Below are 12539 nucleotides of genomic sequence, written 5' to 3' on the forward strand. Positions count from 1 at the left end.
TTCAAGACCTGCGCCATCTTGGTTTAGTCGGTGTGTCCTTTTCTCTGGTTGTGTATCGTAGGTACAGACTGTGTGAAAAATTGTACGCTTCTCCCCTCCCGGAGTAGGGAACCCCCCGTGCGGCTGTGACGGCCCTGAGCGTCCCACCTTCGTCGTTGTGACGCCCCAGCTCCCAAGGCCCGGCACCCTTCGGCATCGTCTAGGTAAAAATATTTTTCCTTGAGACACTTGTCGACTCGGCGTCGTTTTAAGCCTAAGCCAGCGGGTCGGGGACTCGTCTGCCAGACGTCGGCAGCGTGTGCATACGGTTGCGTCGCACTCCGCAGCCCCTGCGTTGGGGACAGGAACGCTTTGTGGCCTTTGATGGGAAGGCGCTGCTCGACGGTCACATCGCCTGTCAAAGCCCGCGCAGAGACGCGGAGGGCCGTCCTTCAATGACGAGCCAAGCTCTGCCGTGGGCTGCGCTGACAAATCAGCTGTTGGCCAAACAGGCTCCCTCGAGCCTATTTCGCCCAAGCGGCGCTTGGGACAACTTCGCCCGTCGCTGCCAAGACTTCCCCACCCTGCTCTTCTGGCAGGGTGCTTTGGCGTTTTCTGTGCTCTGCCTTGCGCAAGGAAGCGGTCACGCTGATAATCTCGTGCAGCCGCGCATCCACCCACCTTCGCGATGCATTGTGAGGGATCGGGCGGCCCCGATCGTAATTCGTGCAGTCGCGGTTGGGACCGGCGGGAGGTGACAGCCTCAGCCCGCGGCCGTCGCTCGCTTTTTCTCTTTCGTTTTCCGCCCCCCGCGCGATTGCGGGTCGATTCCGCGTTGGACGTGCGCTCGCAGCCGCCGGGCGTGCTCCCGGAGGTCTGCCTCGCGCGCACTGCGACCGTGCGAATGCCCGTGACGCGTTGGAAAGCGTGTCAAGATCACCAACGCGTGAGTCAGTCGACGGACTAGTCGCTCATCGCTCTCCATTTCGCCCGAGCATGTTTTTTCCGCTTCGCGCTTTTTGGTTTTGTTTCCTCCGCGGTCACTTCAACCGGCGGTGTCACTGAACGCACTCGTACATCTTTCTTTCTTTTTTTTTTTTTTAAGCTGGTGCTCGTCTTCTACATCGAGACGTAGTTCTCTGCGTGCTACGGCGGGCTGTGTTCCAACTGGCTCCTTTGTCTTAACAGCCGCGGCAGCTATTTTCCTGTGCGCGTCGCGGAAGTGCAGCAGCGTCCGAACTGGATTTGAGCTGCGGCGGTGTCGTTTCCCCTCGGTTGCTGTTGCGCAGTCTTTCGGCACTCGTCAGCTGAGAGCGAGTCCGAGGATGTGATGACGAGGCGGTATCGGGCGCTGCTAAGGCTTGCGTGCGCGTGCCGACCGCGTTGTGTTGCGTGATCTCTGCAGCGTTGCCTGCCGTTCTGTCTGTCGTTCTTGTCACCGACGTTATCTGGAGGGTGTACACTGTCGCGGAGTCAGCGTAAGCACTTTTTGTGAACTTGTCGGCCTGGCCTTTGTTGGCCAACACCCGCTCCAAATCCCAATTACGCCGTGCCTAGTTATTATCTCGCCTGTAAACTAAGGGAATCTCTACTCGCAACCACCTAATCATCTCTTATGCAGCAGCATCGAGTCGTTCTGACCCGAACATACAACTCTTGCGTGGTGGCCAGCTTGTTACAATCTACGCTTCATCGCAATTTGCATGCTTAGCACCTTGACATTCCACTGCCCCTTTTTGTTGCGACGCCCACGCCGCATTGTGTTCAGGTCGATGTTTATAACGTCAGTAGCTCTTTAGATGCACGCATCCCTTCCACATTTGTTGTGCCGACTCGAGACTGCTTAATTGTCTGAAACAGCCAGTGCGCTTCTTTGGCTGAGCTGTGGTCTTGTATTTCAGGCATGCTTTTGCGCCGTCCCTACTCTGCTGACTTTCAGCAGCATGCACACGCCTCGATATGTGCGTGCCTCTGTGCTGTGCTCAAGCTGGGCAACCAGTTAACACACTTAACAGCATGGCCATCACTCGGAGTGCTGCAAAGACGTGCACCGGAACGGTTGCAGCTTTGCTTGCAAATACATGTTATCTTTGCTACACCTGACGCCCACTAATCCAACTCTTGTGGGGCCGCAAGGTTTGGTCAAGTTATCAAAGAGGTTTATTTGACTAACGGCAACAAAGTGACCGAATTCAAATGTTTTTATTGCTTGAAGTAGTCAGTCTTTCTGCTTCTTGCTCTTAAAGCACAACTCAACCTTTGCATGCTGGCTAGCGCCAATATGTTTAAATGCTGTCTCAGCTGTTGGAGAGAAAGGAAAAGTAATGCTCTGGAAAGAAAAATAAACAGCTTCACACCCAGCAAACCAGTAGTGCTGTCTGCTGAATTTCTTGTTTTCAAGCTTTAGTAACTGCTGCATGCATGAGGGGATGCCGGTGGAGCTTAACCAAGGTGCTTTGCTTTCGCATTTCAGCTAAAGTTCTTTTTTCATAGCAATGTATGGTTTCTAGACGGTACTTTTCGGTGTGTTCAAATAACCGATGTCGAATTACAGAGCTGACTGTGCTAAGAGAATTTTCTTATGAGCCAAGCATTTTCCTTTGCATGAACGTTACAAGGGCGCCGTTAAGTCATTCCAGAATTGTGCAGGAATTTGCAGCCACATGTTCTCCTGTGGTTTCCTGTGGCGGTCATCTGTATGTTCACTTGTCCATGCCCTTTGTATCAGCTGCTGACTTTGTTCAGCACTGCAATCAATGGCCGTGCCCCATGGTTTCAGTCAATAGCTGGCTGTTGACTTATTGGTGATAAGCAGTGGCCCATTTTATGGTGGCTCTGATAAGGTAGCACGGGACTGTTAACTGTGGCTGGGAAGTAGCCACACATTTTGTTCCCCTGGCTGTGAGAAGCTTGTTACCGGTGATCTCCTTTAAATAATGAAATCGGAGCTGGGATAGATCCACTCCCCACGTGTGGCAGGGTGTCAAGGCTCCACCAGTGCTTCTTTCAAAAGGCAGGTCAGTGCAAGCACTGTGCAGTGTAGAACAAAGCTAATTTTTATATTGCCTTCAAGAGAAACATCTGGTGCTTTTCTAGATTGCATAATGAGGGCCTCAAATTTGGCAGTCTTGATGCCATGAGATAGCGCGTGAGGATGCACCTAAGCTCGCATGCTACGTGATGTCTGCAGTTGAAGAGACATTCCCTGTCCGCCTTGGCTGTGAGCAGCGCTGGTTGACTTTCCCAAGGCTAACAACCCAAGAAAATGTACAGGATGATTGCCACAATATCTTAATGGTACAACACTATTTACGTAATGCAGATGTGGATTTGGCTTTCCCCTTTGGCGAGTTACTTCTCAATGTTTCATTTCCCTTTATTATATTTCTACACTTCTGTTAAACATAGTTTCAGCGTTGCTTTCTCTCGCTTCAATGTCCATTGCTGTGTATGATTGCGACTAACGAAAAATAGAGCTTGTATCCCCCTTTATTCTCTAACTTTGGCGGCATGTTGGACTTGCACTGTATAAGGTTTTAATTATGGACAAACTATTTTTGGCAAGCGAACTCTCTCTGAAGCCATTCCCTCCATTTTCTTCCTCTATCATTGTTGACCCTGCTTGTGACCTCTGAAAACTTGTGTATTGGCCTGGAATGTTTGGTTCCTGGAATTTAATTGATCTGCACTTGCTTGGTTACTCTACCACGACTCGTCTGAGCAGAAGCAGTGAAACCTACCACTCACTTTGATGTGACAATCGCATGTTGGGGCTACTTGTTTGGCGTCAGTCGCCTTGTGCTATGCTCTTTCATAGTTTTTTCTCTGGTTTCAGTATCCCTCAGGGCTGAAAGGCATTATAGGGGAGTAAGCACAGTCAGTGTAAAACTTTGCAAAACGGGAGTAATGGGCAATCTGCTATAAAAACGGCTTTGTTGTACAATGTTATCTGAGGAATTCTTGCAAAGCATATGGGCAGCAGTATGTGCAGGAAGGGAGCTTCACTGAACTGGCATTTGTGATGGAAATCATGGCATTTATTCTGTGTGGCATAATTTGTCTTGTGACAGTCTAGGCACATAATGGAGGTAAAATCGGTTTGTGGCATATATTTAAAATAGCCTCATGCTTTGTTATAGTTATAGCAGTTATAGTTATAGCACATAGTTTGTTATAGCACTGCGTGTATCTCCAAATTAATGCCTAAAGCAACTTGTCATCAGCTGCTGCCACTAAATGACCTAAAGTCACTGACATGACCTTCTTACTATAGCTATACGTAAGATAGAGGGCAGTTGCAACAATGTTAGAAATAAGTTATTTACCAAACTGTTGCAGTAAAAACAATTAATATAAAAGCCCACAAGCATCAGGGGCATGATGCACCTATAAAAAAGGCACAGAAGAAACAATGCACTACACGATTGCGGATTACACTGTACACACTGTATTTTCTTTGTCAGAAGAATCCTGAACTTTTTCGAATCCACCGTATAGCTGTGCATAAATTAATGTTATTTTGCTGCATCTGCCCATCTTAGCTGGTCTTCATTGTTTTTATTTATTTTTGTGCTAAATAAATGTTAATACTCTCAAAGCACTAAAACATACTGGCAGTCGTCCCACTGTCCCAGGTAATGTATAGCAATGCTTGTTTCTGCAGACCAGTTTCTCTACCGAGAAGGTAGATGCCATTACATTGGCTCGCTCCTTTTGATCGGTACAGCAGCCACGTCCGATTTCCATGGTGCCGAAATGCAAAAACCACCTGTGTGCAGTCGTTGGGCGAACATTAAAAAAGTGCAGGTGGTCGAAATTAACCTGGCGTCCCCTACCACGGCATGCCTCGTAACGCCTTAGTTTTGGCATGTAAAAAAAACCTCAGAAGTACAGTGAGAGGGAATGTGTGCGGCACAGTTTATTTTTTTTTTCATGAGCAATGAACTCGTAACTAGTCTTCGTACATGATGTGAGCAAATTTTGATGTCATGAAGTCTAGTCTTAGGCGACGCAAGATCCAGCATTTCAAAATAACTGTCATATTAGAATATTTTGTGTCCATATTAGAACAATGTTTCGCAAACTGCATCCTTGCTAATTGCCATTCTTTTTGTATATTAAGTGTGGTAAAATTTCTGTAGCTTTGAAAACGTATGCTTTAGCAGAATACTTTTAGCTGCGTAAAGGAAATTATTTTTGATACGTTTGGCACATACATTGCTTTGCATGTAAGTACATCTGCATGCACCAATTTCCAGGAATGGATTGGGTGAATAGTCAATTTTACCACTCTTTTACGTCGTACTTCCTTCTGCATAAACCTTGCCATTCTTCCTTCGACTGACATTGAACGTTGTGTTCTTCCACCTGACTTCACTGCGTCAATGTCCCACTGTGTGTATTTGCATAAACTGCAGTTTTCATTTTTGCACTCCTTGTGAATGTACTGCATAAGATTATATGTTGCATAGGATGACAATAAAGACAACTGTGCGCATCGCATTTGCTTTTATGCCATTTAATAAGTCCAAAAATATGAATGCTGCTACCTTGTCACACCCACTTGTTACAGCCAGGCAACCGTTTGCACTTTCAAGCCCATCTGTGAAACAAAATGCCTGTATAGCTGTGGCAGTCTTAAGCCAACGTTTCCCTTTCACTAGTAAAAACCTGTCACTCCTTAAATCTGGGTACTAATGTTGCCTGCCCCCGGCTGATCACGAATCCCACCCGCCATAGTAGGGCTATGGTGTTGCTCTGCCAAACTCAACATTGTGGGTTCGATCACAGTGGCTATTTCGATGGAGGCGAAATGCAAAAACGCCGTCATTTGCAACTATGTGCTTCGTAATCGGAATATTTTTTTCACTAACCTATAAGCTTAGGTCTGCTGTACTTCGTTGTCATTAAATTAGTTTTTTCTTTAAAAGCACGTTTTCCATCTTCTGATATTTAATGCACCTATCAGGGTACGAAAAATTGCTCCTAAAAAGTGGCATTTTGGCATTTTGAGTATAACTTTATAAAAATTGTAGCCTGTCCATCATTGCACAGCAGCATTTTTTTATACTACAATTTTTTATTATAGCGAAACGACCAGCACAAATGATAGCATGTTAACCTAGAAGTAAACTCGTAAGTATGGTAAACACTTCAATGAAACAAACTCGTATACTACAGCTAGTGTCATGCTCTCTTTATTTATTTTTTAATCACTTATGCTGCTGTGTAGTTACTATCACATTTATCATAGTATTCACCATTAGGATACGTTGAAAAATGTATTAATGTTTCACATTTCTTTGTTCAAGTGCAGCCTCATTACTATGGATAACGCACTTCGTCTGCACCGAATAAATAGGAACCTTGGCAATCTGTTCTGTCCATTTAACCTCGGCATGCAACTGCAGCAGCTGTGGAGGCACGATGCTGTGAAAGTTCCGTCTCGTTTATGCAGCTGCAGATTTCCTCATCTAAAAAACATGCATTGCAATACGCCTTTGGTGCGGGCTTTCACCATTTGCACAGTGCAATTCGCACACACACAATTGTCACCTGCTGGTTTCAGTAGCTCTAAGCCTACTGTGCCATTCATGTGCGTCAGTGGCACTAGTCACACCTTTGGAAATCCCATGTGATGTGGCACAAGGACTTCAGGCAGTATCTGATTATTCTCAGCACATTTTAAAGAATGAGAACCGCTGTGGAAACATACCAAAGTAAACCTCTTCTGCATCTATGTACAGTGCAGTCTTATTCCAAAAGCATTCATTCATTATTTACAACATATTTTGGTGGCTTACAATGTGATTTAGTAAGATAAGAGTTGCAAAGTTTTGTTCTATTTATTTGGCAGTTCCATGAAGTACATTATAGCATGTGCCAAGGGACACTCTACACGAGTTCTAATAAAACGGCAGCTAAAAGCAAATATACCATGACAGGCGCACATAAGGTCGGTAGCAATGGTACATTCAGCTAGTTGCTTTCACATACTGAGCACTTGGTCTGCATACTTTACGTTTGCATGCTTAAAGGAATACTGATACAACATACTCAATGTTACCAGAGCACTTAAATCCAACCGTTGCCAACAAAAGGCATATGGAGGTGTGAAAAAAATTGAATTTTGCTAGTGGTGCTCTTAACTTGGATACGATAGTTTGTATTGCTTTGAAATTTGGGTGTCAGTTTCGAAAATTCAAACTGCCAGTGGCAAAGCCGATCCACGACTGTTTAGTGTCACGTGACAAAAACATCTTGATTTTAAGGTTTGTCATGTGGCAGTGACTGTTTATTGCAGTATGCTGTGAAAGAACTGCGAAGGCCATTGATTCGATAGCCATTGAAAAGTGCCTTGTGACAAGAGTTTGAAGTCTTAAGTTTCCATTTGTTATTAATACATTTTCATACAGATGCAGCTTGGAAGAGCTACTGTTTAGGCAGGGGTTACCATTGGGGAAAACCTAGAATTTCCAGGGAAATAATGTTGTGGAAGATTCGTGAGAGAAAAATTTCATCTCTGTTGCTTTGAATAAAAGAATTACTGCCTACAGCAGCTATGGCGCAGCTAGCAGTATGCCAGTAGGAAGCAGTTTTGAACTAAATCTATGCTGTCAGCAAGTAATGGTCATTTTGCTGGTTTTGTAATGGCAAGCCTGGCTGGGTGCTTGGAGTATCATGGAACACAATTCAGATATGATGCTGCATTCAAACTGTCCTAGAGCTTTCTAGAGGTTGTTGACAATTACAGGCGTGCGTGGCAGGTTGGCAAGCTAGAAATCACCATTTTTTTATTGCACCTGAACATTCAGTGTCAGGCTGTCTGGGAATTTGATATAGAAACTTTCTGCAGAACTGGAAAAATCTAGGAATTTGAAAATGCCAACACAGTAACACACTGTTGGGTAGTGATTGCCAACAGTGATAAGCTATAGTGGGATTATCCATTGATTACAAGTGCATGCCCTAAAAATGCATCACCTGAAATAAACATTGTTATTCATCTGCTCGATCGTGCAGCATGTAGTATGCCACGTGTGTTTGGGGTGGGCAAGCGTTTGCTTTCAAAAACAGACCACCTACACAATGTTCGCGAGGATTCTAGCTGTGCTTTTAGTTTCTCCTTGCATGCAATTCAATCCCCACGCCTGCAACCCTTGTCATCTTCTCGTCATATAGTCTTCATGCATCATTTGATGCACTGTTTACCATGCATGTGGTAAGTCATGAGACCTCAGAGCATCCACAAGGTGTGTTCCTTCATTTGAACAGGAAACAACCTTGACACTGCCATTGATGTTCGTTCTACACATGAGCAGCTGCCTCTATTTCAAAATGAGATTCTCTATACTAGAGCGCAAATTGGCTAAAGTCTCACTGAATATAAAAAAAGGAGTGCCCTCCCTTTCTTACTCTTCTGTAGCGCCTGAAAGTTCCTGTGCCATCATGTACCTCCACAGCATGTGAACTGCACCAGGAATACAGAATTTGTTTCACCAGGGGACACATTCTGCGTTGATCACTTTTGGCGATAGATTCGCGCCCAGCATGTGCTGATTGGCTGGTTGAGCACTGTCACATGAAGGCAGTAGTATCACCCAGGGGATAATAGCCGCAGAATTATTTTCCCGTGACGTGCCAGATATACCTTTACATTCATTTGCATTCATTCTTTGGCAGGGCAGAAACAAACAAAACACGAGAAATACAGGACATGCACTAGAATCTGGAAAGCACTTGTCCTGTATTATTTCTCGTGTTTTGTTAGCTTGTGCGCTGCCCATGAATGGATAGATTCTAACTTGCCTGCTTTTCAATCCTTCTGCTGTTAATTTGCATTCCTTTCTCCTGTTCAGCAGTGACTGAGGCTTGAGGTCACGGTAGCGCAGTGACTGTGTGCAGGCCAGGGATACAAAGATGGGATTCAAACAAGTTTTCTGCCTGTTTTAGCACCTCAAGTGCGCCATTTTAATGCAGTCAATCTGCTGAGTGCATCCACCACTTGTTATGGGTGGGCAGGGTCTCTTGCTGTTTTGTTGACCACTTCCGGTGATAGTGCAGTCTAAATTAGTGTGCTTTCAATCTTATATCTTGCCATTAGAAGCATTGTTTTACTTATAAATATACACTACAGCATATAATCTCTACATAATACTGTTCGCTACACAAGTAGCATTATTCATACAACAGTTCTCTACAAATAAGTGCTTTGCATCACATAGGCAGCTACTGTTGGTCGCATTTTTCTCTTTTTTTTTTTTTTTTTTTTGCACATCTTGTCAGTCTTCCATCACCTCTGGTTTAAATCACCCTCAGTCCCCATGCACTTGACTGAGCACTCATAATCGTGTGCTGTTATGCATGGCAGCCATTGTCATCTTCATGTTAACAGGATAAACTGCAGCTTTTTCCAAGTGCATATGGCAACTTTTGTTGCTACTATCCTTTGTTCAGCCTGTAGGTATTTATGAAGAGGTATATTGCAAGGTGCACGATTTGACGTCTCACTAATTTTTGAAAATGATTTGTTGTATTGAAAGCTCGTATCTGACGCATACTATTGTTACATTTCTGTGCAACTGTAGTCCTGACAAACATTGCTTTACTTCGTTTAACCATGTGAAGTATGTGTCTGGAAAACTGCACACACCTTTCTCGTGGCAGTACTGCATTTCCTTATACTTTTGTTTTTCCTTTCCAGCTTCACAATGTCGTCCAGAAAGAAGGTGCTACTTAAGGTCATCATCCTTGGGGAAAGTGGGTATGTATCAAGTTGAAGGCCTCTCCAAACTTCAAACATGCTGGTCTCATAGCATTTATGTTCTTGAATCTAACAGTGTTAGTGTAGGAGTGGGGCAATTGCTGGTTCGTCTACATGTGCAATCACTGTAGCAGTCCATTAATGAACATTAATGTTGACTGTAATTGTCAGGGCTGGCACACCAGCCAGTCTTGTGCCTTAGTGGAGCAAGCCACAGAAAATTGTGTGAAGCCAATGTACCATAAAAACCGGACTATAGGTCGGACCGCAATATAGGTCGATCCCCCAACTAACAAATTCTAAAAATGAAAAAATCTTTTGGGCAATGCACGATTGCACAAAATGCACAATTGAATCACTGAAAAACTTCAATATATCACACTACACAAGTTAAAACCAATGGCACATCCACTTGGAATGAATTTCAAAACTAGCTTTAGCTAAGTGCTGTCAAACTTGCTGTTAAAATATGCTGCTTTTCCACTTAATTTTTTAACGAAATGCATTTTTATGCATTCAAGCTGAAAAAGTTACTGAAACACACCAATGCATTTTGTCGCAAACATTTGGAATGCATATCGTGAAACTAGGGTCGTGCTCAGAATTCCTCCCAAGTGGATAAGGCTTTCAAAGGAAATGGATGCGATTCCTAGCTCAAGAGCTGAAATGTGGTACGTGCCACAGGCGAATTACAAAATTATTTTGACGATAAAAGATGCCCTGTATGTAAAGGCACATGCGCACCAGTGAGTCTCTAGTACTTGAGACGCATGGGTTGACACACAACAAAGGAGTAGCTCTATTCTGGTAGGGATCCCTTGTGGGAAGGGAGATGTCCACTTTTATGGAGGTAAAGGTGTAGCCTCGGCACAGACCATCAACAGCACAAAAGCACACTTTGTAGTGTTGGTGGTAATTTAATTGCTTCCAGTAACGTTTCTTGCAGTTCGCAGACGCCTAATTAGTCTCAAAGGGAATGTTTATTGCAGCCATACTTTCAAATGCATACAACTGACCCCGTCACAGATGTCGCCATCGTGGCATCATTGTGCTTGCTTTCGGCAGCTTTGTCTGAGAGTTCTCTTCGTCCAGTTTCATCAGCACAGTGTTCAGCGTTAGTGAAATAAAATACGAGGGTTGTTCAATAAAGTCTGAGACTGGGTCTGGTACTCTTCAGTGTGCGCTTGCTGCGTCATCTGTTGGCATAATTTGTAAACGTTATGACACCATTAATTTCCACCGGAGGTCACATCACTCTAATGCGGCAGCAGCAATATGCATCCATACATGAGCTAGCATGTCATAGCCTCCAAGTGTGCTGGTTGTGTGACCGATGGCAACTCTGTGTGAACGACGATATGCGATAGTTTTCTGTGCGGCTTAACAAAACGGCCACAGAAATGTTTGCAGATTTGACTCATGCATTTGGTCAGGATATTATGTCTCGTGCAACATATTTTTAGTGGTTTAAGGACTTCAGAAGGCAGGGACAACCCTCAGTTGCAGGGAGGGGATGGTGCACCTTTTGCAGCCCTTTCTAAGGAAACCATCAATGCAGCAGCTGCAATGATAAAAACCAATGGATGCCTTACTGTCAGGCAACTTGCCCAACCCCTGGAGATTTCAGTAGGAAACACCCACAAAATTTTGAAATAGTCTTCACATGTCCAAAATCTGTGCAAAGTGGATCCCTCGCCTGCTCACTCTAGTCCAGAAACAGGACCATGTAGACGTTTGTCTCGAGTGGAAGTGGTGCCTAGAAGGTGAAGACTTATGGAAGACCATTATTACTGCAGACAAGACCTGGGTATACTGCTATGACCCAAAGATAGTGTCAAAGCACTCGGTGGGTTGAAAAGGGGCAGCCTCGTCCAATGATGGCTAATGTGCAAAGATCTGTAAACAAGGCAATGGTGATCACATTTTTCGACCACAAGGGAATGGTCTGCGCCCATTCAGTTCTTACAGGCCATATGGTAAACGCTTAGTACTAGAGAAGTGTTTTGGGCACTCGTAAGAGAACACGTCTCGCGAAAGAGGCCCGAACTCTTGCGAAATTGGAAACTTCACCCTGATGACACAAGGGCTCACGTTGCGAACACTGTGGTACTATTTCTGTCTCGGAAAAACATAAATCCCTGCCCACCCTATAGTCCTGACCTTGCCCCCTGCGACTTCTTTTCGTACCCCACAGCAAAAAAGGAACTGAAGGGACATCATTTTGATACGGCCCAGAACACAGTCAAGGCTTTGGAGGCAGTTTTCAACCAGATGGCCAAAAATGGCTTCACCCATGTTTTCCATGAATGGCAGAAATGCCTGGGACAAGTGCACTGCGCTCAGTGGAGAATACTTTGAAGGCAACCAAAGTTCTGAGTAGTAATGTTCAGAAATGTTTCGGAGGATCTGTCTTTATTGAACAACCCCCGTGTATAGGCAGTGTGCCAACCAACATGCAGGTCAAGCGAAGCGGTGCTCGTAGCGGCGCTGCTGTCGTCTCCAAGTCGTTAGCGCTGTGCAGTTACAGTGCCACCTACATTCTGAGTGTTTCTAAACTGCACTGCTAAATTATGCTAGGGACAGAGTTCACCATGCCACCTTCCACATACTGACCCAGAACTCTCCCCTATGCTGAAGCCCTCAGCTCCTATGGGTGCTCACGCACTTAAGACACCCTGACAACGAGGCTGCCGGTTCATTAGCTCGAGTGTCGAGAAACCGGGCACAGGCGGACCTCATGGGGGTTTCTCGAGGGAACGCGTTTGTACCTTCGCTGACCTAATCGCAAATGCTCATG

At 44.8% G+C, this 12539-nt stretch overlaps 1 protein-coding gene and 1 long non-coding RNA gene across 3 annotated transcripts in view; one reads left to right on the plus strand and one right to left on the minus strand.

Annotated features, from left to right (window-relative positions):
• Rab7 (RAS oncogene family member Rab7) overlaps window positions 1–12539 on the plus strand; it is a 21866-nt gene continuing 9327 nt past the window's right edge. The window contains exons 1-2 of the mRNA XM_075704158.1: window positions 1–203; window positions 9683–9742. Coding sequence (XP_075560273.1) covers window positions 9690–9742 — 53 coding nt within the window. The 5' untranslated portion in view covers window positions 1–203; window positions 9683–9689. The remainder of the gene's footprint in view (window positions 204–9682; window positions 9743–12539) is intronic.
• Window positions 10720–12539, minus strand: part of LOC142592620 (uncharacterized) — a 24138-nt gene continuing 22318 nt past the window's right edge. For both annotated transcript variants that reach the window (XR_012830741.1, XR_012830742.1), the window contains exon 4: window positions 10720–10938. This is a non-coding gene — a long non-coding RNA (uncharacterized LOC142592620). The remainder of the gene's footprint in view (window positions 10939–12539) is intronic.

Source organism: Dermacentor variabilis, chromosome 9 (genome assembly GCF_050947875.1).
Source record: "Dermacentor variabilis isolate Ectoservices chromosome 9, ASM5094787v1, whole genome shotgun sequence".
Classification (NCBI taxonomy): Eukaryota; Metazoa; Arthropoda; class Arachnida; order Ixodida; family Ixodidae; genus Dermacentor; species Dermacentor variabilis.